The sequence below is a fragment of the Thalassophryne amazonica genome, chromosome 17 (assembly GCF_902500255.1).
Source record: "Thalassophryne amazonica chromosome 17, fThaAma1.1, whole genome shotgun sequence".
NCBI lineage: Eukaryota > Metazoa > Chordata > Actinopteri > Batrachoidiformes > Batrachoididae > Thalassophryne > Thalassophryne amazonica.
Genome location: NC_047119.1, coordinates 59,224,345 through 59,248,897, shown reverse-complemented (window position 1 = coordinate 59,248,897; position 24,553 = coordinate 59,224,345). Strand labels below are relative to the sequence as shown.

Sequence of the window (24,553 nt, the reverse complement as noted above, 5' to 3'; positions counted from 1 at the left end):
TAAGTTTCATATTGGTACCATGAGTGAAATGTGAAGTGGTTTTAATGACTTCAGCCACTGTTTTTGTTTGTCAAATTAAAAGCACCCGCTGACAGCAGCTGTGCATGCATGCGTGCATGTTGCTAACTACTTTCTGGACTCACACTCCATTCCACCAGAGGGCAGTAAGTCATCTTTACATTAAAAGTGTGAGTGTGGTGAGTGATTTTAATTTCAATGTAAGTACATAATATAATTATAAATATGTACATATGTGTATATTTAAATATGTAAATACATGGATGACACAAGAAAGTGAATACACTTATTTCCATTGTGGTCCATTTAAAACTAAAATGACAAAATAGAAGTAGAAATAATAATAATAATAATAATAATAATAATGTATATGATAACAAGAACCTAAACCATTTATGAATGCATTAAGACAGTAAATTAACATTAAAAAATTACATAATTAACAGGAAATAAAAGGGCTGAGTTCTTCTAAAAATTGTTGAGGTCTAAGGTTCTAAAAACATTCTGGAATCACACGCCATTCCAACTCATTACAGAAACTTTGCTTAATTTATTACAAGCCTTACCACCAGTGTTATAATGTAATGAAGTAGAAATACTTCATTATTGTACTTAAGTAGAATTTTGATGTATCTGTACTTTACTTTGTTATTTACATTTCTGGTGACTTTCACTTTTACTCCACTACATTTGCTCAATAAAATGTTTTACTCTGATACGTTTCCCTTAACATCTTCATTACTCTTTACTAAAATATAAAAGTAGAAGAAATTTTACTGGGCAATGCCTGTTTGTAGAGGTGAAAGTAAGCAGGAGCACAGCTGTACACCGGGAAGAGATACAGTCCTCTGCTGCCCTAACCCTAACCCCTAACCCCTAACCCTAACCCCTAACCCTAACCCCAACCCTAACCCTAAGACATAAAACAAGTTTAAAAGACAAAGCAATATAAAAGATGACAGGCTGAATATGTGCCCTCGCAGAGGAAAAGGAAGACTGTGGAGGGTGATTCCAAATGCACACACGCTGATGCACACACACACGGATTGGCTCGTGCTACAGTGCAGCGCACGATCAGAGTTACTCACACTTAAGGGGAAAACTTCAGTACCAACAAAACTGGCCAGCGTGGCTGTTCCGTTTCATTTATTTTATTTGAAATGTTCGCAGAGAGGTGCTGTGTAAAAGCGGCGCCGGATTTTGGATTCAAGAGCACAAAGGGCACCACGTCCTAAATTCTCCAGACACCACACTGACTTTCTTTTCGTGTCGCTGTTTCACTCTGCACTCATTTTGGATTGTACTTTTACTGAATACTTTTACTTAAAGTACATTTTATTTGAGAAATTTACCTTTGATACTTAAGTACAGTAAATGTCAGATACTTTAAGAGTTTTACTCAAGTAATATTTTTAAAGGAGACTTTAACTTTTGCTAAAGTAATTTTATGGTAAGGTATTTGTACTTTCACTTAAGTATCTACTTGTACTTTCACTTAAGTATCACTTTGAGGTACTTTATACAAGACTGTTTACCACAAAAATGTCAGCTACCTATCACGCTTAGTAATTCAGTAAACTGAATATCTTTGGGATGTAGATGAAACAAGATTCCATTTTCAAGTCGCCATTTTCTGACCAAAACAAATTCTTTTGATGTTTGCAGATGATAGTTATCTGTGGTGAGAGTGGAGAGTTTGCATGAATGGAAGCGCATAAATGGGGCATGATTATATGTGAAACACAAAAATGCGGCAACCTCAATTCAACAGGTGTAAATTTTATGCACACTGTGGGTCTGATTTACAGAAAGTTTGCCCTCTTTGGTGATATTTGGCTGTGTCTCCTCCTCGACACGTCATCACTCTCGAGGTTTTACAACTCTGTGTCGAAATGGTTCAAATCGACACGTAAAGCGTGAAAGGTCAGTCTGTATTTGAAACTACATTTCCCACAGGCCTTCAAGTGGTGGAGAGGCGGGGCTGCACTTTGTAGTGGTCTGACTGTGGCGTCAGTAAATGTTGCCAGATCTACCTATTGGAAGCGAATGTCAGCATATTTTTTTTAAATAATATATTCGGTCCCCCTCCTCCCCTCAAGGTGAAATAATTTTTTGAGTGTGGGAAGGGGCGCGCAGTATTTCCAATCTGCATTTGATTCGTTTGGGTTTATTTCCTACATCCACATTGTTTTGATACGAGAAAGGATAATAATGCTAATTCTTCGGCCATAGAACCTGATATACTGTAGAACCCATATTATTTCTCATTCACTACTCCTTTACTTTTTCTGTTTTTTTCTTGTTTGTTTTTTTGTTTTCTTGTGGCAGGATTAAGAGCAACGGAGCTGACAATCGAATGTGCAAAAACACTGGCAGCCTTGTTATTATTATTAGGTGGGATTACACCAGATCACCGGATCAGCTCTGAGTCCTTTCTTGTTTGCAGTGGTGATGGACAGGTTGACAGATGAGATCAGACAGGAGTCCCCATGGACTATGATGTTTGCAGATGACACTGTGATCTGTAGTGAGAGTAGAGAGCAAGTTGAGTCTAGTCTGGAGAAGTGGAGATATGCTCTGGAGAGAAGGGGAATGAAAGTCAGTAGAAGCAAGACTGAGTACATGTGTGTGAATGGGAGGGAGCCCAGTGGAATAGTGCGGTTACAAGGAGTAGAAGTGGTGAAAATAGATGAGTTTAAATATTTGGGGTCAATTGTTCAATGTAATGGAGAGTGTGGTAAAGAGACAAAGAAGAGAGTGCAGGCAGGGTGGAGTGGGTGGAGAAAGGTGGCAGGAGTGATTTGTGACCAAAGAGTATCAGCAAGAGTGAAGGGGAAAGTTTACAAGACAGTAGTGAGACCAGCTATGTTGTACGGCTTAGATACGGTGGCACTAACGAAAAGACAGGAGGCAGAGCTGAAGATGTTGAGATTCTCTTTGGGAGTGATGAGAATTGACAAGATTAGGAATGAACATATCAGAGGGACAGCTCAGGTGGGACGGTTTGGAGACAAAGTCAGAGAAGCGAGATTGAAATGGTTTGGACATGTGCAGAGGAGGGACCCAGGGTATATAGGGAGAAGGATGCTGAGGATGGAGCCACCAGGCAGGAGGAGAAGAGGGAGGCCAAAGAGGAGGTTTATGGATGTGCTGAGGGAGGACATGTAGGTGGTTGGTGTGACAGAGGAAGATACAGAGGACAGGGTGAGATGGAAACGATTGATCTGCTGTGGCGACCCCTAACGGGAACAGCCGAAAGACAAAGAAGTAGAAGATTATTATTCATTAATTCATTCATCTTCTACCGCTTAGTCCATGTAAGGGTCGCGGGGAGCCTATCCCAGCAGCCATAGAGCGCGAGGTGTTTTGAAAGTGTAGGAACACGGACCCACAACAGGGGGCGTAAATGAACAGGCAATGGATAAGCCAAACAGTAACAATTTAATGTTGTAAACTGTGCATAACGGAATACAGACAATAACAAGTTTGGAACTACAGTCAGTTACACGTTGGGTGACGTGTGGGCAGGCTCGAGGATAGGAGACGCCCGTCCAGAACAGAGCCGGATCCCACACGGCCCTCACTGCCAATGGATCTGAAGAACACCGTAGCCGCCAAGTCCTGAGTCCCCAGGTGGCCACCGTCTCCAGCTGTCAGACCTGGCACTGCTGGCAGAGAACAAAAACAGCAAAGGTGAGTGTGAGTACGCACACTCAGTAATCCCACAGTCTGTGTTCTTTTGGGAGGGAGCACCTCCACCTCCAATCACACACTCGTGCAGCTCCTGTCTTACCACTTATCTGGTTGGGGTGTGAAGCGAAGCCGTCGCTGATCACACCAAACGCTAATCCCACAGATAAGACAAACACCACAGGAAAACGGCTGCAAAAGAGTTCAGACTATTGTTCAGTATTAAGTCAGCAGAGAAATTACCTCCAAGGTAGCTGATTTCTCGGCGGGGAGGTGGAGTTGCAGTCCGGCCTTTATGGTGGTGGTGATGTGGATGAGTGACAGCTGGTGCTGATGACGAGTGACAGCTGTCACTCCCGGTTGCTATGATGCCCTCTCGTGCTTGAAGCCCGCACTTCAAGCAGGGTGCCAGCTGGTGGTGGTGGGCCAGCAGTACCTCCTCTTCAGCGGCCCACACAACACGAGGCACCCAGGACAGGACGCCAGTCTGTCGCAGGGCCACAAACAAACAAACAAACACAGACACACCCACACACACAATTTAATGATTCCAATTCACCTAACCCGCATGTCTTTGGATGTGGGAGGGAACCAGAGCACCCGGAGGAAACCCACGCAAACACGGGGAGAACATGCAAACTCCACACAGAAAGGCCATGGGAATTGAACCAATGACCTTCTCGCTGTGAGGCAACAGTGCTAACTTCTAATCCACTGTGCTGCCCTAAGATTATTGTTATTATTATTATTATTATTTTTATTCTTCTTCTTCTTACTTATAAGGTTTTGAATAATCAGGTCCCATCTTATCTTAGGGACCTCGTAGTACCATATCACCCCAATAGAGCGCTTCGCTCTCAGACTGCAGGCTTACTTGTAGTTCCTAGGGTTTGTAAGAGTAGAATGGGAGGCAGAGCCTTCAGCTTTCAGGCTCCTCTCCTGTGGAACCAGCTCCCAATTCAGATCAGGGAGACAGACACCCTCTCTACTTTTAAGATTAGGCTTAAAACCTTCCTTTTTGCTAAAGCTTATAGTTAGGGCTGGATCAGGTGACCCTGAACCATCCCTTAGTTATGCTGCTATAGACATAGACTGCTGGGGGTTCCCATGATGCACTGTTTCTTTCTCTTTTTGCTCTGTATGCACCACTCTGCATTTAATCATTAGTGATCGATCTCTGCTCCCCTCCACAGCATGTCTTTTTCCTGGTTCTCTCCCTCAGCCCCAACCAGTCCCAGCAGAAGACTGCCCCTCCCTGAGCCTGGTTCTGTTGGAGGTTTCTTCCTGTTAAAAGGGAGTTTTTCCTTCCCACTGTAGCCAAGTGCTTGCTCACAGGGGGTCGTTTTGACCGTTGGGGTTTTACATAATTATTGTATGGCCTTGCCTTACAATATAAAGCGCCTTGGGGCAGCTGTTTGTTGTGATTTGGCGCTATATAAAAAAATTGATTGATTGATTGATTGATTTAAATCTGCTTTTAAGTGAACAGTCACAGCATAGAAAGAGAACATGATCATTGCTCCAAAACGCAACATGTATTTTCTCAAATAAACAAAAAAGACAAAATATGTACATTAAAAATTTGTACTTGCATAAACGTTGATTTATTAATATTGCGGCCACATTTAATTATTACAACCATGGCTTGCAAAACTAATATGCAAACATTTGGGGAATTTGTGCATTGACTGTGTTAATTTATAGTATTGATAAATTTATTTCTAGTGCGGGCAAACAATTGAAAAACAAAATAAGTAATTGAAAATGGTAACTAATAATTTTACAAAGTTTCATGGACTTGTTTTGAAATCACTATTTCACCGACGTGGTCGCTTGTTTCTGACTGTAAATCTGGCAACACCGGCGGAGGATTTATAAATACCGCGAACATGGCAGCAGCTCGTGCAGTTATTATGAAGAATCAAAGGTTGTTGCTCAGCAGACAGCGCTTTAAAATCATTGTTGATACATTTCCGTTTTTCCACCGCGGTTTGTCGTGAGACGGCGGCAGCTAGCTGCCATTCCCCGGTTGTCCTCAGCTAGTTTTCGGCGGTATGGCTTTTAAATGCTCATCGGCTGCCGGTTTGGTGGCAGCTTCGCTGACGCTGTGTGTCGGAATCTGTCTGACGTTTGTGGGACCAATAATCATTAAAGACCAAATCATAAAGGTAAAACCTCACTGTTTTATTTTGGGTTTTTTTTTCCCTTCTTCTTCTTCTTCTTCTTCTTTTGAAATGTCCTGTCTGGATTTCATTTGGAAGTTTGTGTTTTGTGCGATTCTAATGCACAAAAGGTGAACGAAAACTTCATTTAAAGCCGTAATATTCTGGACATTTTCAGCAATTTTTACAGGATCAAGTGTGAGTCAAGACCAAGGCTTTAGGATTTTTGGAGACTTTGGAGATCTCTTTTCCAGACTGTGAATTTAAAGCTGTGCAGTCTTAAAATTTCATAAAGCTGACTTAATTTTTCTCCTGAAATCCAAGCATTATAATGTCTATTTTTGAAAAATGTTGCAAAATTACAGCTCATTTTAATGACAAAGAACATATTTACCTGGGGGAGAATTCCATCATAAATTCTTTATTTTCCTTTTTAATGCTGTCTGCAGGCCCGGGATCCAGACCGGTTTGGACCGATGCAGTTGCATCGGTCAGTTTTTTTTTACGCATCGTTTGTCATCGGTTAAAAAAAAAAAAAAATCTTGAATAATCCCGATTAGTGTTGAACGTGTCCCCGCAGTGAACACAGCTTTTCGGTGGTTTTCATGTCAACCTATAGTCCGTAAATTATATGGATTTTTCCGAGTTTCAGAGTCATATGGACGTACAAATAAAGTTGGATATTCAGGGTTTGGTCTGCAGCGGCTCTGTTTCTGCAGTGCAACTCCACTTTGAAGCTGTGAACCACTGAAGCAATGCTTCGATTCAATGGCTTGTGGCTCTTTGATTCGCTGCTCTTCAGAAGCGGTAAGTCCGCTTCTTAACCCCTCTCAAAGCCATTAAAATATCATGAGTCACTCTTGTGTGTATTAAAGTCACTAACTGGGACTCTTGTCTTGTTGCTGTTAAGAAATGAGAATCGTCCTCGGTTCCGTTCACACAGCTCGAAACGCTGCGCGGCTCTCTGCTGAGACAAAGTCCGGTCGGAATTAATAACTTCAGACTGAATTGCCGCTTTAAATAAAGTGACATCTCTTTCCAAACGTTGTAATACAGACAAGAAACTACAATCGACTAAAACGTTTTTTTCCTCCCAAAATGAAACGTGCTGTATTTCTTTATAAATTACATCCTGAAGTGCAACACAGCAGCAGTAAGAGCTCAGCTCAGATATATGGAAATACATTCATGCCAATAATGTCTGAAAGGAAATGCTTTTGACAAAAACTACAGATTTTGTTTATTCCTATTTATGTCCAGAGATCAAGGATCCACCATGTAGAGTTTATGTCAAAAGTTTAAGGACCCAGTGACCAATTTCATATTTATTTACTTTAAGACTCAATAAAATGTTCAATTTCAATTTAATCGGCCTATAAAGTGCCAAACATACACACATATCACAGTTGTGATATGTGTATAATTGTGATGTATTTGTTTTAGTATATTTAGTCATGGACATGATGAATATTGTTACCTGCTGGACTGTTTCTAATTTTGATTGGTATCAATGGAAAATGTCTTCTGTGAACTGTCTGTATCTCAATATACTATTATTAAGAATATATGCAGTCACATTTTTATTGATTTTATCAATTGAAAAAAAATCATATATAGATTTAGGTATAAATGAAAGATTTTGGAAATAAATTTGATCCTGTTTACAGTCAATTTTTGTTATAGTGTTGTTTTTTAGGACATCATATTTATACAAATAAGAAGTGTTCACTATGGTCCATGAAGTATAATAAATATATTAAAAGAAGTGTGACAGTGTATGTTGCACACGAATAAAAGAATGAGGATTATTGAATAACAAGACGCATGAAAGAGTGGTGATAGGAGCAGACTTCAATGGGCATGTTGGTGAAGGGAACAGAGGTGATGAGGAAGTAATGGGTAGATATGGTATCAAGGATAGGAATGGGGAAGGACAGATGGTAGTTGATTTTGCAAAAAGGATGGAAATGGCTGTGGTGAATACCTACTTTAAGAAAATGGAGGAGCACAGGGTAACATATAAGAGTGGAGGAAGGTGCACACAGGTGGACTACATTCTTTATAGGAGATGCAAGCTAAAAGAAATCACAGATTGTAAGGTGGTAGCAGGAGAGAGTGTCACTAGACAGCATAGGATGGTTGTTTGTAGGATGACTTTAGAGGTAAAGAAGAAGAAGAGAGTGAGAGCTCAACAAAGGATCAGATGGTGGAAGCTGAAGGAGGAAGACTGTTGTGTGAAATTTAGCGAGCAGGTGAGAGAAGCACTAGTTGGAGGAGAAGCAATTTTGGACAACTGGAAAAGTACTGCAGATGTGGTGAGGGAGACAGCTAGGGCAGTACTGGGTATGACATCTAGACAGTGGAAGGAAGACAAGGAGACTTGGTGGTGGGATGAAGAGGTCCAGGAAAGCATAAGGAGAAAAAGGTTGGCGAAAAAGTTTTGGGATAGTCGGAGAGATGAAGAAAGTAGACAGGAGTACAAGGAGATGCGGCGTAAGGCGAGAAGAGAAGTGGCAAAAGCAAAGGAAAAGGCATATTGCGAGCTGTACAAGAAGTTGAATAGTAAGGAAGGAGAAAAGGACTTGTACCGATTGGCCAGACAAAGGGACAGCGCTGGAAAGGATGTGCAGCAGGTTAGGGTGGTAAAAGTGAGGAGTGTGTGCTGAGAAGGTGGAGGAAATATTTTGAAGATCTGATGAATAAAAAAAATGAGTGAGAGAAAAGGCTGGATGATGTGGTGAGAGTAAATCAGGAAGTACAAGAGATTAGCAAGGTAGAAGTGAGGGGTGCTATGAAGAGGATGAAGAGTGGAAAGGCAGTTGGTCCAGATGACATTCCAATGGAGGCATGGAAATGTCTAGGAGAGATGGCAGTAGAGTTTCTAACCAGATTGTTTAATAAAATCTTGGAAAGTGAGAGGATGCCTGAGGAGTGGAGACGAAGTGTGCTGGTTCCTATTTGCAAGAACAAGGGTGATATGCAGAGCTGCAGTAACTACAGAGGCATAAAGCTGATCAGCCACAGCATGAAGTTATGGGAAAGAGTACTAGAAGCTAGGCTTAGAAAACAGGTGAAGATCTGTGAGCAGCAATATGGTTTCATGCCGAGAAAGAGCACTACAGATGCAATGTTTGCTCTGAGAATACTGTTGGAAAAGTACAGAGAAGGACAGAAAGAGTTACATTGTGTTTTTGTGGACTTGGAAAAAGCTTATGATAGGGTGCCAAGGGAAGAGTTGTGGCATTGTATGAGGAAGTCTGGAGTGGCAGAGAAGTATGTTAGGGTAGTGCAGGACATGTACAAGAATAGTGTGACAGCGGTGAGATGCGCAGTCGGAATGACAGACTCATTCAAGGTGGAGGTGGGATTACACCAAGGATCAGCTCTGAGTCCTTTCTTGTTTGCAGTGGTGATGGACAGGTTGACAGATGAGATCAGACAGGAGTCCCCATGGACTATGATGTTTGCAGATGACATTGTGATCTGTAGTGAGAGTAGAGAGCAAGTTGAGTCTAGTCTGGAGAAGTGGAGATATGCTTTGGAGAGAAGGGGAATGAAAGTCAGTAGAAGCAAGACTGAGTACATGTGTGTGAACAAGAGGGAGCCCAGTGGAATAGTGCAGTTACAAGGAGTAGAAGTGGTGAAAGTAGATGAGTTTAAATATTTGGGGTCAACTGTTCAAAGTAATGGAGAGTGTGGTAGAGAGGTGAAGAAGAGAGTGCAGGCAGGGTGGAGTGGGTGGAGAAAGGTGGCAGGAGTGATTTGTGACCGAAGAATATCTGCAAGAGTGAAGGAGAAAGTTTACAAAACAGTAGTGAGACCAGCTATGTTGTATGGTTTAGAGACAGTGGCACTAACAAAAGACAGGAGGCAGAGCTGGAGGTGGCAGAACTGAAGATGTTGAGATTCTCTTTGGGAGTGACAAGAATGGACAAGATTAGGAATGAACATATCAGAGGGACAGCTCAGGTGGGACGGTTTGGAGACAAAGTCAGAGAGGCGAGATTGAGATGGTTTGGACATGTGCAGAGGAGGGACCCAGGGTATATAGGGAGAAGGATGCTGAGGATGGAGCCACCAGGCAGGAGGAGAAGAGGGAGGCCAAAGAGGAGGTTCATGGATGTGCTGAGAGAGGACATGCAGGTGGTTGGTGTGACAGAGGAAGATACAGAGGACAGGGTGAGATGGAAACGATTGATCTGCTGTGGCGACCCCTAACGGGAACAGCCGAATGACAAAGAAGAAGAAGACGCGTATGATTTTCACTCTGGATCCAGTCCTGGTCTGCAGGAGGAAGTGCATGTGCACGTGTGACGTTTTGAAATTATCGGAAGTTACTTGGGTGTGCACAGTAACATCTATAAGATGTCTTGTAAATCACTTTAGAGGTGTTATCTGATTTCAAATACAGCGTATTTAGATGTTTTATTTCTCTAACTCTTACTAAATATATGAGCAACAGTGTTGTTTGTACTGAAATAAGCTGTTTCTGAGTGTTTTCAGCCATCTTGGATTATTTTATTTGAGTGACCAGCCAGCTGACATTGCCATGCTTCTCTAGTCTGATTGGCTGTCACCGTGTGCTTCCCAGTATCACTCACGCAAGTTGGGGGAAGCCCCCATGTGATCTATGTTGTCGCTATCGTTGACGATAGGTTGCTAATGGGCAGCGCGGGCCCCTCCTGCTGCAGCCTTCACCCACTTAATCTCAATTCGGATGATGGGCTGCTTCAAGTTTAGTGCACATAAACAATGTCAAATGTATATGTGTTGTCTTTAATTTTGATGTGTGCCATTATTACGGTAAACAAGTAATAATTGTGGATTCATTGCTGTATCTTGTCTGAGATAATTGGAGTGTAAACGTAATTGCCCTATTAGGGATCAATAAAGTTGTCTGAAGGCTAATGAACATAGTTCAAGGGGTGTTGCTCCCTTGTTTTTGGGCTCACCACAGCAGATCAGACGTGGAGCTGCGTGTTGATTTGGCACAAGATTTACACTGGATGCCTTTTCTGACACAATTCCACATTACATGAAGAAATGAGCAGGGGTGGGGTCTGAAACCAAGCGTGCTAACAACTTGGTCATCAACTCGCCTGCCCAATTTAAAGGCTAATAAAGTTATTTTGGTGCCAAAGAAAATTTCTTTTTGTGACTTAAATCTTTAAAAACCCAAAGGCTGGACACTTTTAATTTATAATATCACCTCTGTTAAGATTCAAAAGTAAAATTTCTGGAGGGACCTGCTCAGCAGCTCCGTTGGGGTCAGCCTGAACACTGGTCAAAGGGTCAAGAATAATACCAAAACGCAATATACTGTAAAAGGCTCTGTGGTACATTTTGAGATCTCTTCTTTTTTTTTTTTTTATTTATTTACTTTTTAATTGAAGAATTTTAACATTTTTACAAAAACAGAAATAGGAACATGAACAATGGAGATGGGGGCACCTTTTAACCTAACATCTTTTTTAACATAGCATCATCATCAAAAACAGCAGTCATCAATATTTATACAGCAGCATTTCGTAAAGTCATATCTTATAGGCTTGACATATTCTGTCCGTTTAGACCAGGTTCTATAAAATTAGTCCATTTGCAATTTTAGTTGAAGAGACACTTTTTCCATTTTGTAAATTTCTTGTGTAATGTCAATCCAGTCCTTAATTCTTGGTGGTTATTTGGAGCTCTTTTGATGGCTCACATTATAGTGAAGCAGATAAGTATGATTTCTGGCCAGAATTGTTCACTTGGTGATGCAAGCAGCAAATTTGGCATGAATGTTCTTCATAAATCAGTGTTTGAGAAAAAAGTGCTGGCGACTTGAAAATCCAATATGGTGGCCAGGTAGGGGTCAATGAAGAATTACACAGGGGTCAAAATGTAAAAACGCTCCAATCATATTGAAAAGTATAACACATTATTTGTCTGATCATGCATATTCCAAAAAGGTATAGTTTGGACTATCTATGTCTGACTGTTATGGAGTTATGGGGTAAAAACAGCAAGAATGGTGACAAAGGTCAGTTTCAGTTTGTATAGGGGTCAAAAGATAAAGTTGCATCAATTTTTGTAAAATGTGATGCAAATTATTGGTTGAGTTAATAGGGTTTTAAAAAGGAATAGTTTGCACCATGTATCATGCTCAGTTGTCACGTTACAGGGTAACATCTGTCACATGCCATAGAATCCAGTGGACGTCGACATTGTTTGACATTTACTTTGCAAACCAAGCATTCATCACAATCAGAACTATTCCATTTATTAATCCTATTAGTTCAACCAATAATTTTCACCATGTTTTACCAAAATTGGGGCAACTTTAACTTCTGACTCCTGTACAAACTGAAATTGACCTTTGTCACCATTCTTGCTGTTTTTATCCCATAACTCCAGAACATTCAGTCATAGATCATCCAAACTATACCTTTTTGCAATCTTTGTGACCAGACACATAATGTGGTATAGCTTTCACTATGATTGGAGCATTTTTAGATTTTGACCCCTGTGCAATTCTTCATTGACCCCTACCTGGCCACCATATTGGATTTTCAAGTGGCCAGCACTTTTTTTCTCAAACACTGATTTTTGAAGAACATCCATGTCAAATCTGATGCTTGCATCACCAAGTGAAGGATTGTTTCAGTTATTTGCTGCACTATTAGAATGTGTTCAGACTTAATATAATAATTATTAGAGCCCAACTCGTATATCATTGGCCGATAAACATTTATGAATATATCTGTATCAGCAGTATTTTTGCTGTTATGAAACTTTTTTTTCCAAGTAAATGATGCAGAAAAACCTTTTGACTGTTCAAAGTGGTGTCATTATTTTGGGTGGGAACCTTCCGGCACCTCATGGTTCGATTATAATTCAAATGATGACATTCGATTATAAAACTATTCAGTGCATCTTTTTTTATATACAGGATTTCTTTTTCTTACTGTCTACTTATTTTTCAGATCAAAGTATTTGTAATGATCTGTTATGAATTTATTTTCAATACATTCTTACAGTGCAGAAAAAAAGAAAAATCTGGCTTTCTTAAATTGTGTGTAGATTTGTGTATAATGACAGCAGTAAGTCCCTTGGGCTTGTTCCTTGTTTCGCTCAGGGTCACCACAGCACATCGCAGATTAAGCTGTACGTTGATTTGGCATGAGTTTTGCACTGAATGCTCTTCCTGACACAACTCCACATGACATGGAGAATGGGCAGGGGTGGCCTTTTTCGTTGTAAATTTAAGGTTGCTGAACTTTTAGTGCCATAACTTTGACTGTTAATGCATAAATAAACAAAACTCCTTATTCAATTATGATTCATATAATAATATTAATCTGCAGCAATTTTATAAGGATGTTATTTGTAATAACTTTGCGATTACATTCACCCCACATGTCTCCCGTTTCAGTTCAACTCAGTTTGATTAACTCAGTTTATGTAGTAATGTGTCAAATGTGCTTCATTGCGTCGGTCACGCTTTTTATTAAGCTCACGTTGTGTAGACCTTATTTCTAGCATGAAAAACTTTTGTTTACTGCTAAGAGGTTGAAACATTCAGATTCACTGGTCGTCCGGAAGGGTTCTGGGAATTACTGCCGTTCGCCATTAACCCTCTGGGGCCAGTGCCATCGTATACGATGGCTGGGACCAAGCTTTACTAAATTATAAATAACGTTTTAATGATATGAGATAAAAACGTACTTTTTTTTTTGCTGGAAAGTTAACTCCACGGACTTTCGATCCAACATCGGCCATCTTGGTACTCTTCAAAGAAGATGTGTGATGACATGCGCAATGTGAGTGTCCAATCGGAATTGGTTCTCCGTCACATGGTTTTCCAAAATCCAATCGTAGGGCAGATTTACCTCACGTGATATGGCAAAGATTGTTTTCAGGAGTGATATCTTACTAGTTGGCCCGTTTGAATAGCTCCCTAACTGCTCCAATTGCATTTTTGCATTTTTTGAGCTTGAAAATTCTTCTGTTATAAAGTTAATCAATATGAGGACAAAGCTTCAGCTTTTAGCTCATACCTTTTTTGTTAAGGGTCCAAAAAAGAACATTTTATTCATTAAAAAAAAATATCGGCTGATTTATCGGCTATCGGCAAGTCAGCCAATTTATCGATTATCTGCATTTTTTTCATCCAAATATCATTATCGGCCTCAAAAAAATCCATATCGGTCGGGCTCTAATTAGAATATTTTCTTATAAAACAGTTTAAACTTTATTTTCCTTTTGAAATATTATGGGTTTTCTCAATTATTAAACTAACGCTACTTGTGGGCCATTTTAATCAATAAGGTAGTACAAATAAAAGGATAATACTGCAGTGAGGTATTAACGCATTGTCAAATAATAACATGAATCATAAGTGCATAATTAAAGCATTTAATTGCCACCCTGCTCTCCTCGGTAATAGCTAATCGTGTGTATTCATGACAGCACAACTGATGGAATGCATATTAAATGCAGACTTTCTAGAAGGTTGCGTGTAAATATCAAATTACAACGCTATATTAATCATTTCCTTTTTTCATCACTCGGTCGTTTTATGTGAGATGAATGTATCCTTCGTTCATTTTGTGTAGCATTCTGTAGTAATGAAACAAGAAGAGGAATATGTTATTAGGCATTGGTTTACCTTTATTGTTTTATGTTCCAAACTGTAATGACGGCACCAAAAAAGGAAAAAAATAAAACCATTAGCCTAAGTAAGACTTTTGTGCAGTTTAAGGGCCCCATATTTTGGTGAGCACACTCCTCACTCCCCTTCATTGGAGTCTTGTTGTGTGTTGTTAAGTTGGGTGGACAGTTTGACGTCTCTGCTGTATTGTGTGGCTGCAGTGATGTTTTGCTTTGGGTTTTCTTTGTGTATCTTACAAAAGTTAAGGACAAAGCAACTGTACATGACTAGTGACCACTCATGGATGTTGTCTATTGTTTGCTTCAAAGCTCCAAAACGTGCCTTCAGGCAATTGAAAGCACATCCAGTCACCATTCTGGATTTGCAGAGGGAAGAGTCCAAAGTACTGTGCTGGACTGTTTGTGTACTCCTTCTTCAAACAGCACGAAGAGGATATACAGGCACATGTACATGGAGGTGGCTCCTTTTTTCCCCTTCAGAATCTGTATGAGTCTGGTATTGGCAAATATTCTTGCATCATGAACTCTTGACTGGCCATTTAATGAGAACATCTATGCATGGGTGGTGGGCAAGTGGTTAGTGCGCTTGGTTTCAGTGCAGAAGGTTCCCGGATCAAACCCCACCCTTGCCACATTTCTCCATGTGATGTAGAGTTGCATCAGGAGGGGCATCCGGCATAAAACTTGTGCCAATTCAGCATGCAGATGCACCCTGTGGCGACCCAGAGTGCAAAACAAGGGAGCAGCCAAAGGGATTTACTTTATCTACCAAAGTGCACTTATAGTCAGAAGTAGCTTGTACCATATTTTCTGGAGTATAACTTGCACATTGGTCCAAAGATGAAGAGGTAAGCATTGATGGCCTCAGATGAAGCCCTACCAGAAGAAGAAAGTTGCAGTTCCTTGACTGTTCTCTAAAGTTTGGCTCCAAAAGTGAGCAAGTTCCCATTCAGCTCTATGCTTAAATGTCCACATTTAGAGCTGAAATAAACATGTCTACAGCCTGGTAGGTAGTCTGGTACAAAATCTGATTTGGTTTTGAGAGATAGTTCCCCCCCTTTCCATGACAACTATACGGGGGCAAATTATTACCTCTGCCAATGAATTTGGAGGATGTTATGTTATTGCCCCTGTTTGTGAACAGCCTGGAGCCCACAGTTATTTTTACATATTGTTATAAAAAAAAATTTCCTGGAGATTCATATCTGATAGGCAAGAACTGATTCAGTTTTCAAGGTTAGAGAGTAACATCAGGAAAAATCTTGGACAGTTGGAAAAATCCCTGTATTTAACATTGAACAAATTTTCAAAAATTCCTAACACTGTCAACAAAGACTGAATTTCTTTCATATATGAGAGGGTCATGTAGGATGGTATCCTTTATCGACTGACAACGTTTGATCCGGACCTGATCAGGATTACAGATTTTGTGGCCATTGAAAATCCCATTTAATGTATATTTTACATTGTATCTTAATCAAACATGCCCCAAACACTCTCATATTTGAAAGTGAGGTCCAGACTGGCACTCACTGTCACCTGACAAAGTTTGATCCAGATTGTGGATTTGTGGACATTTGAATTTAATATTGAAAAGTTCATTTGGTGTACATTTTGCATTATATCTCAATCAAAAGTGCCTCACTCACTCTCATTTTTCTGTTATGGATTTACTTACACCACCAAAATTGGATGGAGGTTCCAATTTTATGCCTGTTTGTCTATCTTCCAGTTATCAGTCAGAAACCAAGTGCCAAAAGGCAATGGCAAATTGTGCACGGCAAAGATAACCAACATTCTGTGAAAATTAACTGAAAAAGAATTCAGAAACCAAAAAAAGTTGAAGAAATAAAAAAAAACCTGGCCACACCAAAAGTTCAAGTGCATGAACTAAATACAGTAGTGTTCAGAATAATAGTAGTGCTGTGTGACTAAAAAGATTAATCCAGGTTTTGAGTATATTTCTTATTGTTACATGGGAAACAAGGTACCAGTAGATTCAGTAGATTCTCACAAATCCAACAAGACCAAGCATTCATGATATGCACACTCTTAAGGCTATGAAACTGGGCTATTAGTAAAAAAAAAAAAAAAAAAGTAGTAGTAGTAGCACTATTGTTATTCTGAACACTACTGTACATACTGACATTTCATCACATCTAATTTATCTGATGAAAAGCCACTTCTAACAGGACTTTGACCTTGAAATTTTTTCCCAAGGTAAAACTTTGTGGAATTGGAAACTAGTGTTGGTGGAGGTTTGTGATCTACAAGCGTGTTGCTCTAGTTTTTTCTTCTTCTTCTTCTTCTTAGCTGAAGAGGTTTTAAGCGAGAAAGTTGGAGGTGTGGTTGGTTGCTTTGAGTGACAGCGGCTGAACCGATCCCGTCTCTCACTGTGTCCGTAACTAATTATCCTTTCGATGCAGCCACTAGCTATTGTCTAATGTGGTGTGTCATTTGGAGTATTTTCTTACACCTGGAATAATATGGCTTGTGAAGTGAAATATCCTACTGGATGATCTAAGACAGGGGTGGGCAACTTGTTCCAGAAAGGGCCAAGAGGGTGCAGGTTTTCTTTGCAGCCACTGACTCCACCAGGTGATTTAACTGATTAATATCACTTGAGCAGATGGAATCAGTTAATCAGTGAAATCACCTGGTGGAGTCAGTGGCTGCAAAGAAAACCTGCACCCTCTTGGCCCTTTCTGGAACAAGTTGCCCGCCCCTGATCTAAGACGTGTCTGCTGCAATACTCACGCTGAGTGAAATTCTTGTTGTATTTAATGTTGTATGCTAATGATATCGGCACTTTCAGCAGCTATCACTAGCCTGATTCATTAGGTTCTTTTAATGCATTATTACTGAGAAAATAAGCAGCTCATTTCTTTCAATGTCCCCACCAAACCAAAGTGTTCAGAGCTGTCTATGGTTGACACAGCCACATTGATTCAGGCCTTTGTCTCTTCTAGATTGTATTGTTATTGCATCTTATTTTCTGTCTAACTTAGGGATGGGTATCAGGAACCGGTTCTTTTCGGGTATCATTAAGAAATTATTTGATCCATCGACATCAATAGCCTTTTTGCTGAATGATTCTCTTATCTGTCCTTCAGAGCGGCCGTTACTTTGAGGGTGTTTGTTGGGAAAATGATCATTTCTCTGCGTTGATTACAGACCCTGCAGTGGGTATGTAATCAACCGTTTTTTCAGCAAGGCTTTGCTTTGAACCTTGCCTTGAACCAGTGAAGCAGTGCTTCAATCTGCTGCTTTGTTGTTTCATTGTTTCACTCCTCTTCAGAAGCGGCAACTCCAATTCTTAACCCCTCTCTAGGCTATTAAAGTATGCTAATCATGAGTCACTTTTGTGCAGATTAAAGTGACTAACTGGGACTCCTGTCTTGTTGCAAGAAAGAAACGAGAATCGTCCTCCGTTCTGTTTCTCCAAATGCTGCACCGCTCTCTACTGAGTCTAGAGTCCGGTCGGAATTAATAACTTCAAAGCGAATCGCCCTTTAAATCAAATGACACCTCTTTCCAAACATTGTAATACAACCAATAAACTGCAATCTATCAAAAAGTTTTGTCTTCCCAGAATGAGACGTCCTGGCTGACATGCAGCAATCCAAAAGCTGCAGACTCCAGCAGCCATCTGACTTCAGCTCACATTTATGGAGAGACTTTCATGCCATTAATGTTTGAAAGGAAATGCTTTTGACAAAAACTACAGATTTTAATTCTATTTATGTCCAGAGTTTAAGGATCCAGTGACCAATTTCATATGTATTTATTTTAAGACTCAATAAAATGTTGTTGACATAGAAAACCTGTAAACCTACTTTCAGTACACAGAAAATTCACAAGAGGTACCGACAAGGAAATCCATAAAGAATCGGATCAGTAAGCGGAATCAATAATGGTATCGATATCAATACCCATCCCTAGTCTAACTGCAGTCCACCATCAGAGATCTCAAAGTGATGCAAAAATGCTGCTGCTAGAGTTCTGACTAGGAGATGAAAGTTGGAGCAGATTACCTCACTTTTGGCCTCCCACCACAGGCTTCCTGTCCCTGCGGTGACAGATTTTAATATTTTGTTATTGACATACAAAATCTTCCATGGACTAGTGCCTCCCTATGTGTCTGATTTAATTAAGCTTTATACACTGGCCTGTGCTCTGCCTTCTCAGAACGCAGGATAACTGCATTACAAAGGTTTAAAAAGTTATCAGGCCACAGAGCTTTCTTGTACCATGCACCTGTTTTGTGGAACAACATGCCTGCTGAGTTAAAATGGGCTGATTCTCTGGAGTCATTCAAATCCAGATTAAAGACCCATTGTGGTGTCCAGAAGGAGGCCTCATGCGTATATAAGGCCGGGTTTTGCTGCACTGCAGAACTGTGTTGTTGACGGGATAATGCGAGCAGGAGGAGGACACTACAAGGTTGTTCTGTATATAGCTGTAATACAGTTGTATTTCTTTCCAAGAACTACATTCTTCCTGGAGACTCACACACATGCTGCCTAAACACAACACCCATCTGCTCTCCATTTTTGTATGACTAAGATATGAGATTTGTAACAAACCAGTTTTTCCTGTCCATAATAGGGCCAGCACAGTCTCATTTGAACCCCAACCTGCATTGAAAACAGCAGAGACTGATCCCCGGGCGGAGTGTGGGAGTGTCGGCACCACCCATTCGGCCCGGCTCTGAAAACTTAAAAGCATACTTGCTGCCGTCTAGCAGATGTGCCGGTTTAAAATGGTTTCTGCTGAAATCCCCATCCTCTGAATAGTTTGTATTGACACTCCCGCACTCCGCCCGGGGATTAGTCTCTTCCCTCAGACAGCTTCACTTGACACTTAACGGAAGAATGGTGTACTATTTTGTTTTCGGTTGCAAAGCAGTCTCAAAAAGTGCAATTTTTTTGGTTCCTGTTGGAGAAGGGAAGATGAGGCAATGGGAGAGGTCGTGTTTGTAAGTGTTAGCCTATACAGCTAACCAGATTAGCTGTGTTCTCTCGCTTGCACAACTGCCTCAACACGTTTGAGCTGGGAGTCATAAACAAACTGTATCACAAGTCCACTTTCCCACCGCATCGTCACTTTTTTTTGCATTTTTACTTTGTTTGCCATGTAATTTGCCCAAAAACTCAGAAAGTGCCATGTTTCTGCTGGGGACAGATGAGAGCTGTCCCCGGATGTAGAAAAATTTCTTCACATGTGACATATTTTACCCCTTTAGCGCCTGCCCTCAAACAAGTCTCCGGTGCCCAATAATGGAGCAGGACACAGTTTCATCATATCTAAATTCTGGGACTGTTTGTGAAGCAAAGGGTAGCTGCTGGTGACCACATTAGTATTTTGTCTGTTATTGTACTACTGAGAAATTACTTTATTAGATCATTGTTATCAGTGCACTATGGCCTAACGAGTTGGTCACCCCTCTGAGTCTGGTCTGCTTGAGGTTTCTTCCTCCAATTACACCCACGGGAATTTTCTGTTACCACTGTTGCCTACGTGCTTGCTCAGGGGGTTGGTAAGGTTAGGCCTTTCCCTTGTGAAGCACCTTGGGTAAAAGTATGTTGTGATATGGAACTATATAAATTGAGTTGTATTAAATCGAATTGATGAAGTAAAAGTTGCTCAAGGTCATTTGTCTTTATTGATGGGGGTCAGTTTAAGGGTGATTTCTTAGACTACGGGCACTTATTATGTCCTTTGATCATATTGTATGAAAAACAGAATAAAGGGGAAATTTCACACTTTTATAGTTATCTTTACAATGAAAGTGTGTTTAAGAAATTTGTTCTAGTAGTCTATGATGACTTTTTCACATTTTTTCAGCATCATTATATGCAAATATTGCGTTTTGTGCTTGTCCCACACCCAGACTTTTGATCTTCAATGATGAAAATGAATGGTAAAAAAGTTTTTTCTACTGTTTAAAAAATTGTTATATATATTATATATATTATAATATGTTTTAAAATATCTCTGAATAAAATATCAGTAAAATAATCAAAACATAATTGGGGTATTCAATGTCATACAGCTGTTGTGATTTTTTTTTTTTTAACAAAATGTAGTTGTCCCACACTATTGCCGTAATTTCCACCACAACACTGTAATGTCCCTTTAAACAGTTTGTATGAAAGATTGTTTGGGTAGTTTCTATGGAGATAAACGGTGACATCAGAGCACATGTATATAGCGCCAAATCACAACAAACAGTTGCCCCAAGGCGCTTTATATTGTAAGGCAATGGTGTGGTGGAAATTACATTTACAAGGCCAATAGTGCCCGTAATTAAAGAATCACCCTTAAATGAGTAACTTGGAGTATACCTGGAATACTCCAACAAAAGAATGTGATGTTGTGAGGCTTCATGTTTTTGAACTTTTGCTTTCTGTTTCTAATTTAATGTCAGAACACTGTTATAGACCCCAGAAACGCTTTGACCTACACCATGTGGAAGGACATCCCCGTGCCCTTCTACATGTCAGTCTATTTCTTCAACGTTCTCAACCCAAAGGAGGTTCTGAAAGGAGAAAAGCCCATGGTGGAGCAGAAAGGCCCATATGTGTACAGGTAAATAAAAATTAAAAAAAGTGCTACTATCAGTGCAGTTTCTGTTTGTCATTCAGTAAAATGTGGGGTTGGGACGACTCATGAAAATCATTAGTTGACGGGTTCCATTAGTTGGCAACTAAATTTGACATTGAATGAATTAAGCCAATTTTGAATCTTCATGGTGAAACTCAAATATGATGTTTATTTTAAAAATATATAAGCACAAAATCACAAATACAAAAAACAGCATTAGCATGAAGACAATACCGGCATTCATTTACTAGCCATAGGTGACCCGTTTGAGCTAACTACTTAATCTGCCAAGGTTCACACACGTTCTTCACTGAGTGAAGGGAGTGGTGGCAGCTCCAGCTGGCCTATTCTTTTAAGGGTTAAAAGAACTTTATTAGTCGACTAGTCAAAAGCATTTAGTAATAGTCAACTAGTCAGATGTTAGCTAGTCGTAGTCGACTGTTACGACTACTCATCCCATCCCTAGTAAAATGTTCAGAGATGCTGTTGAGTTTGTTGCGTAACTATGTGTTTGGGTTGTGCATCTTGGGGGTACAGTATTTCATTGTAGGATCAGCTGTTTCAGGAGACACATTCTTTATCATAGTAAAGTTCTATTTGGGTAGGACTCATTTCACATAGGGAGGTGGGGTAATGAAATTATTTTCAGAGATTCAGTGATTTTTAGTCCTGTCCAAATTTCATTTTTACAGACTGCACACTCTTGTAACAGGAAAGATTCCTGTGACTTTTACTTTCTGTAAAATGATCTCTAGAAATGACCTCAAGTCATATTAAACCTTTGCAAATACGTACTTTTAAAAAATATTCTGTTGCATCCTGAAGAAAATGAGTTTTTTGTGGTTTATCTCGGGCATGTAAACTTGTAAAGACTCATTTGGACTAAAGTCAACTACTGTAGGCAACAGGAAAGATTTGACATTCACTCTTAAGCGGCACATTTTAACATTTACTCTTGGGATCCCCCTGCAGATGTGAAGAGTAGTTCTCCTTTTGAACACTGTCGTAAAAGTGAGTTGCCACATAATCGTCCCGTGTGCATTTCTTGAAAACTGAGAGAAAAGGAATCTGCAATCTTGATGCATTAATAGTTGGTGGGTGTCCACAGTCAACGCACGGATTTCCATCAAATTATGATTCAAGTCTGGAAGCACGCGCTGGTGCCGCACTTTGCCACCTCCATGATGCAACAGAACCACCCTGGGTCCTGGATAGCAAGCAGTCAGACAGACAGCCGGCCCATCTGGCCCAGGCAGGGAAAGCGTGGGGGTCCCCTTGTGCTGGATCATGCATAGAAAAATATGCCACATGGCCAAAATCTCAAAGCTGACACGTCAAAGTCTCACCCATACAGTAAGATGGGTAGGACTAGAACCACAACAATTTGGACCTTTGTTCTCCTGCATAGATATTGGCATCAGCAAATGCATCTGACCAACTGCCTCATGATTCAGTAAGTTCTTTCCAGGGGTCTCTCAGACTCCTTTGGTTACCCACAGTATAGTCAGTTTTGAGAAATACATAAACAAAGATGTCCCTAGATTTCAGCACGCCACACACGGCGAGTGAATGCACAATGTGGCAGTCTGAGTTTGCTTGTGGATCAGCACAATAGTGAATAAAAAAAAAAAAAAAAAAAAACTTAAATTCAAGCAGTGGTAGAGTCAAAAACTAGGCTTCCTCTGTCCTTTTGTGATAAGCCGTAAAGGCCCTTTCAGGATTTGTGTTGTGCTCTGACATTCATTATTTTCAGAGGCGTGCACACTGCATGCTGCAGCCTTCCACTTTGTAGCCATCTCACATTTAATATGTTAAACGGTTTGTTTCATTAAGAATCTATCTTTCCATGTGTAACAGGTGGACAACAGTTCTGCAGTGAGCACAAAGTACACTTTTGTGCAACTGTGGTACGGTCATTGATATACTTTAAAGTCACTTTCACGTTAAGGCGCCAATAAATTTCATGAAAACTAGAAAACAAAGGCACATGGACACAACTTGTAGCAGAACTATTCACCAGTTACTTTTATTATCGTTGTTGTTGTTTGAACAATAACAAAATGAATGAAATTGCAGGATTTATTTGGTTATTTATTTTTTTAGTTTATTGTCATGCTTTTTTTTTCCCTTTTTTTTAACTGCAAGCAAAAATAGTTATGTGGTTGAGTTTGTGCCCAAAGGAGCACACACAGACATGGAAGACGTTCAGCTGCTCTGCAGTGCATGAAACCGTGCAAAACCTATTCATGCTTCACCCATCTCAGACTTTGTTAAAATATTAAGAAGCTGCATCACAACTTTGCAAAAAGTGTCAATGTTGGGATTAAATCAATAACAGATCCAGGGTGGACTAATTGCCAGGTCTGTACGGGCTGAGGACCAGCATCACAAAGTCACATGGGGCTCCTATTGTTGTCCAGCAAAATGTTGTGGAGAACACGCAGAGCAGGAACACAAATAACACACAATCTAACACAGGATGAAGAATACTGCCACAGGTTCTGTAAAAGGTTGATTCTCAAATTGTTTGTCATGATTGTTATACTTGTAAAACGATGTCAGGTTGTACCATGTCTGCACTCTCTAAAATCACATGATCATTTTGTCAGCTCTGCATTCCATCACTGTTCTTATTCTTTAGCATGTAGATCACAAAATAAAGCTACACTTTCCATACACTTTAATATGTTTTTGTGCTTCTGTGAGATGTTTTTGGAGCACCTGCTCTGATTTGAGAAAGAGAGAGACACACACACACAGAGGGTGCAGAGTACAAATTGGGGGCTGAAGCCAATAATTTACTTAAAACAAGAGAGCCTCCATGAAGACAAACCCATTCAGTTCCAGAGTAGAGAGCAAAAAAAATCTGAAGCCTGGTCATTTTTATTATTATTATTATTATTATTTAGAGGTGTGATGTCATCAAAGTGAGTGGGCAGTGTTGACATATGGGTTCTGGTTTGCAGAGTACAGCTTAAGCTTCTGGCATCCTTTTTGCACAGAGATTTAGCAGTTTAGCAGAGACTGAGCAATTAAATGGGAAACATTCATGCCTTGACCAGCATAACGGCCCAACTGCAGTGCACGCTGTTATAACGCTAGCAGGGAGTGTGTGTGTGTGTGTGTGGTGTGTGTGGTGTGTGTGTGTGTGTGTGTGTGTGTGTGTGTGTGTGGTGTGTGTGTTGTGTGTGTGTGTGTGTGTGTGTGTGTGTGTGTGTTGTGTGTGTGTGTGTGTGTGTGTGTGTGTGTGTGTGTGTGTGTATAAATGGCACACATATTACAACCCCAGTGCCACAAAAGTTGGAACGGTTGAGAAAATGTTGAGATTAAAAAGGTCCTTCAAAATGCATTCACCCACACATGACTTATAATAATGAAGTTAATAGTGATGGATAGTTATCATTAATCTTTTTTTTTTTTTTGTC

The 24,553-nt window shown here is 40.2% G+C and overlaps 1 protein-coding gene across 6 annotated transcripts in view; it reads left to right on the top strand.

The window, feature by feature from the left end:
• Window positions 1-5,589: 5,589 nt before the first annotated feature.
• scarb1 (scavenger receptor class B, member 1) overlaps window positions 5,590-24,553 on the top strand; it is a 72,028-nt gene continuing 53,064 nt past the window's right edge. For 4 of the 6 annotated variants that reach the window (XM_034192514.1, XM_034192513.1, XM_034192509.1 and 1 more), the window contains exons 1-2: window positions 5,590-5,876; window positions 20,953-21,113. In XM_034192514.1, coding sequence (XP_034048405.1) covers window positions 5,763-5,876; window positions 20,953-21,113 — 275 coding nt within the window. In that variant the 5' untranslated portion in view covers window positions 5,590-5,762. The remainder of the gene's footprint in view (window positions 5,877-20,952; window positions 21,114-24,553) is intronic. The other 2 variants (XM_034192512.1, XM_034192510.1) reach the window with 1 other exon arrangement.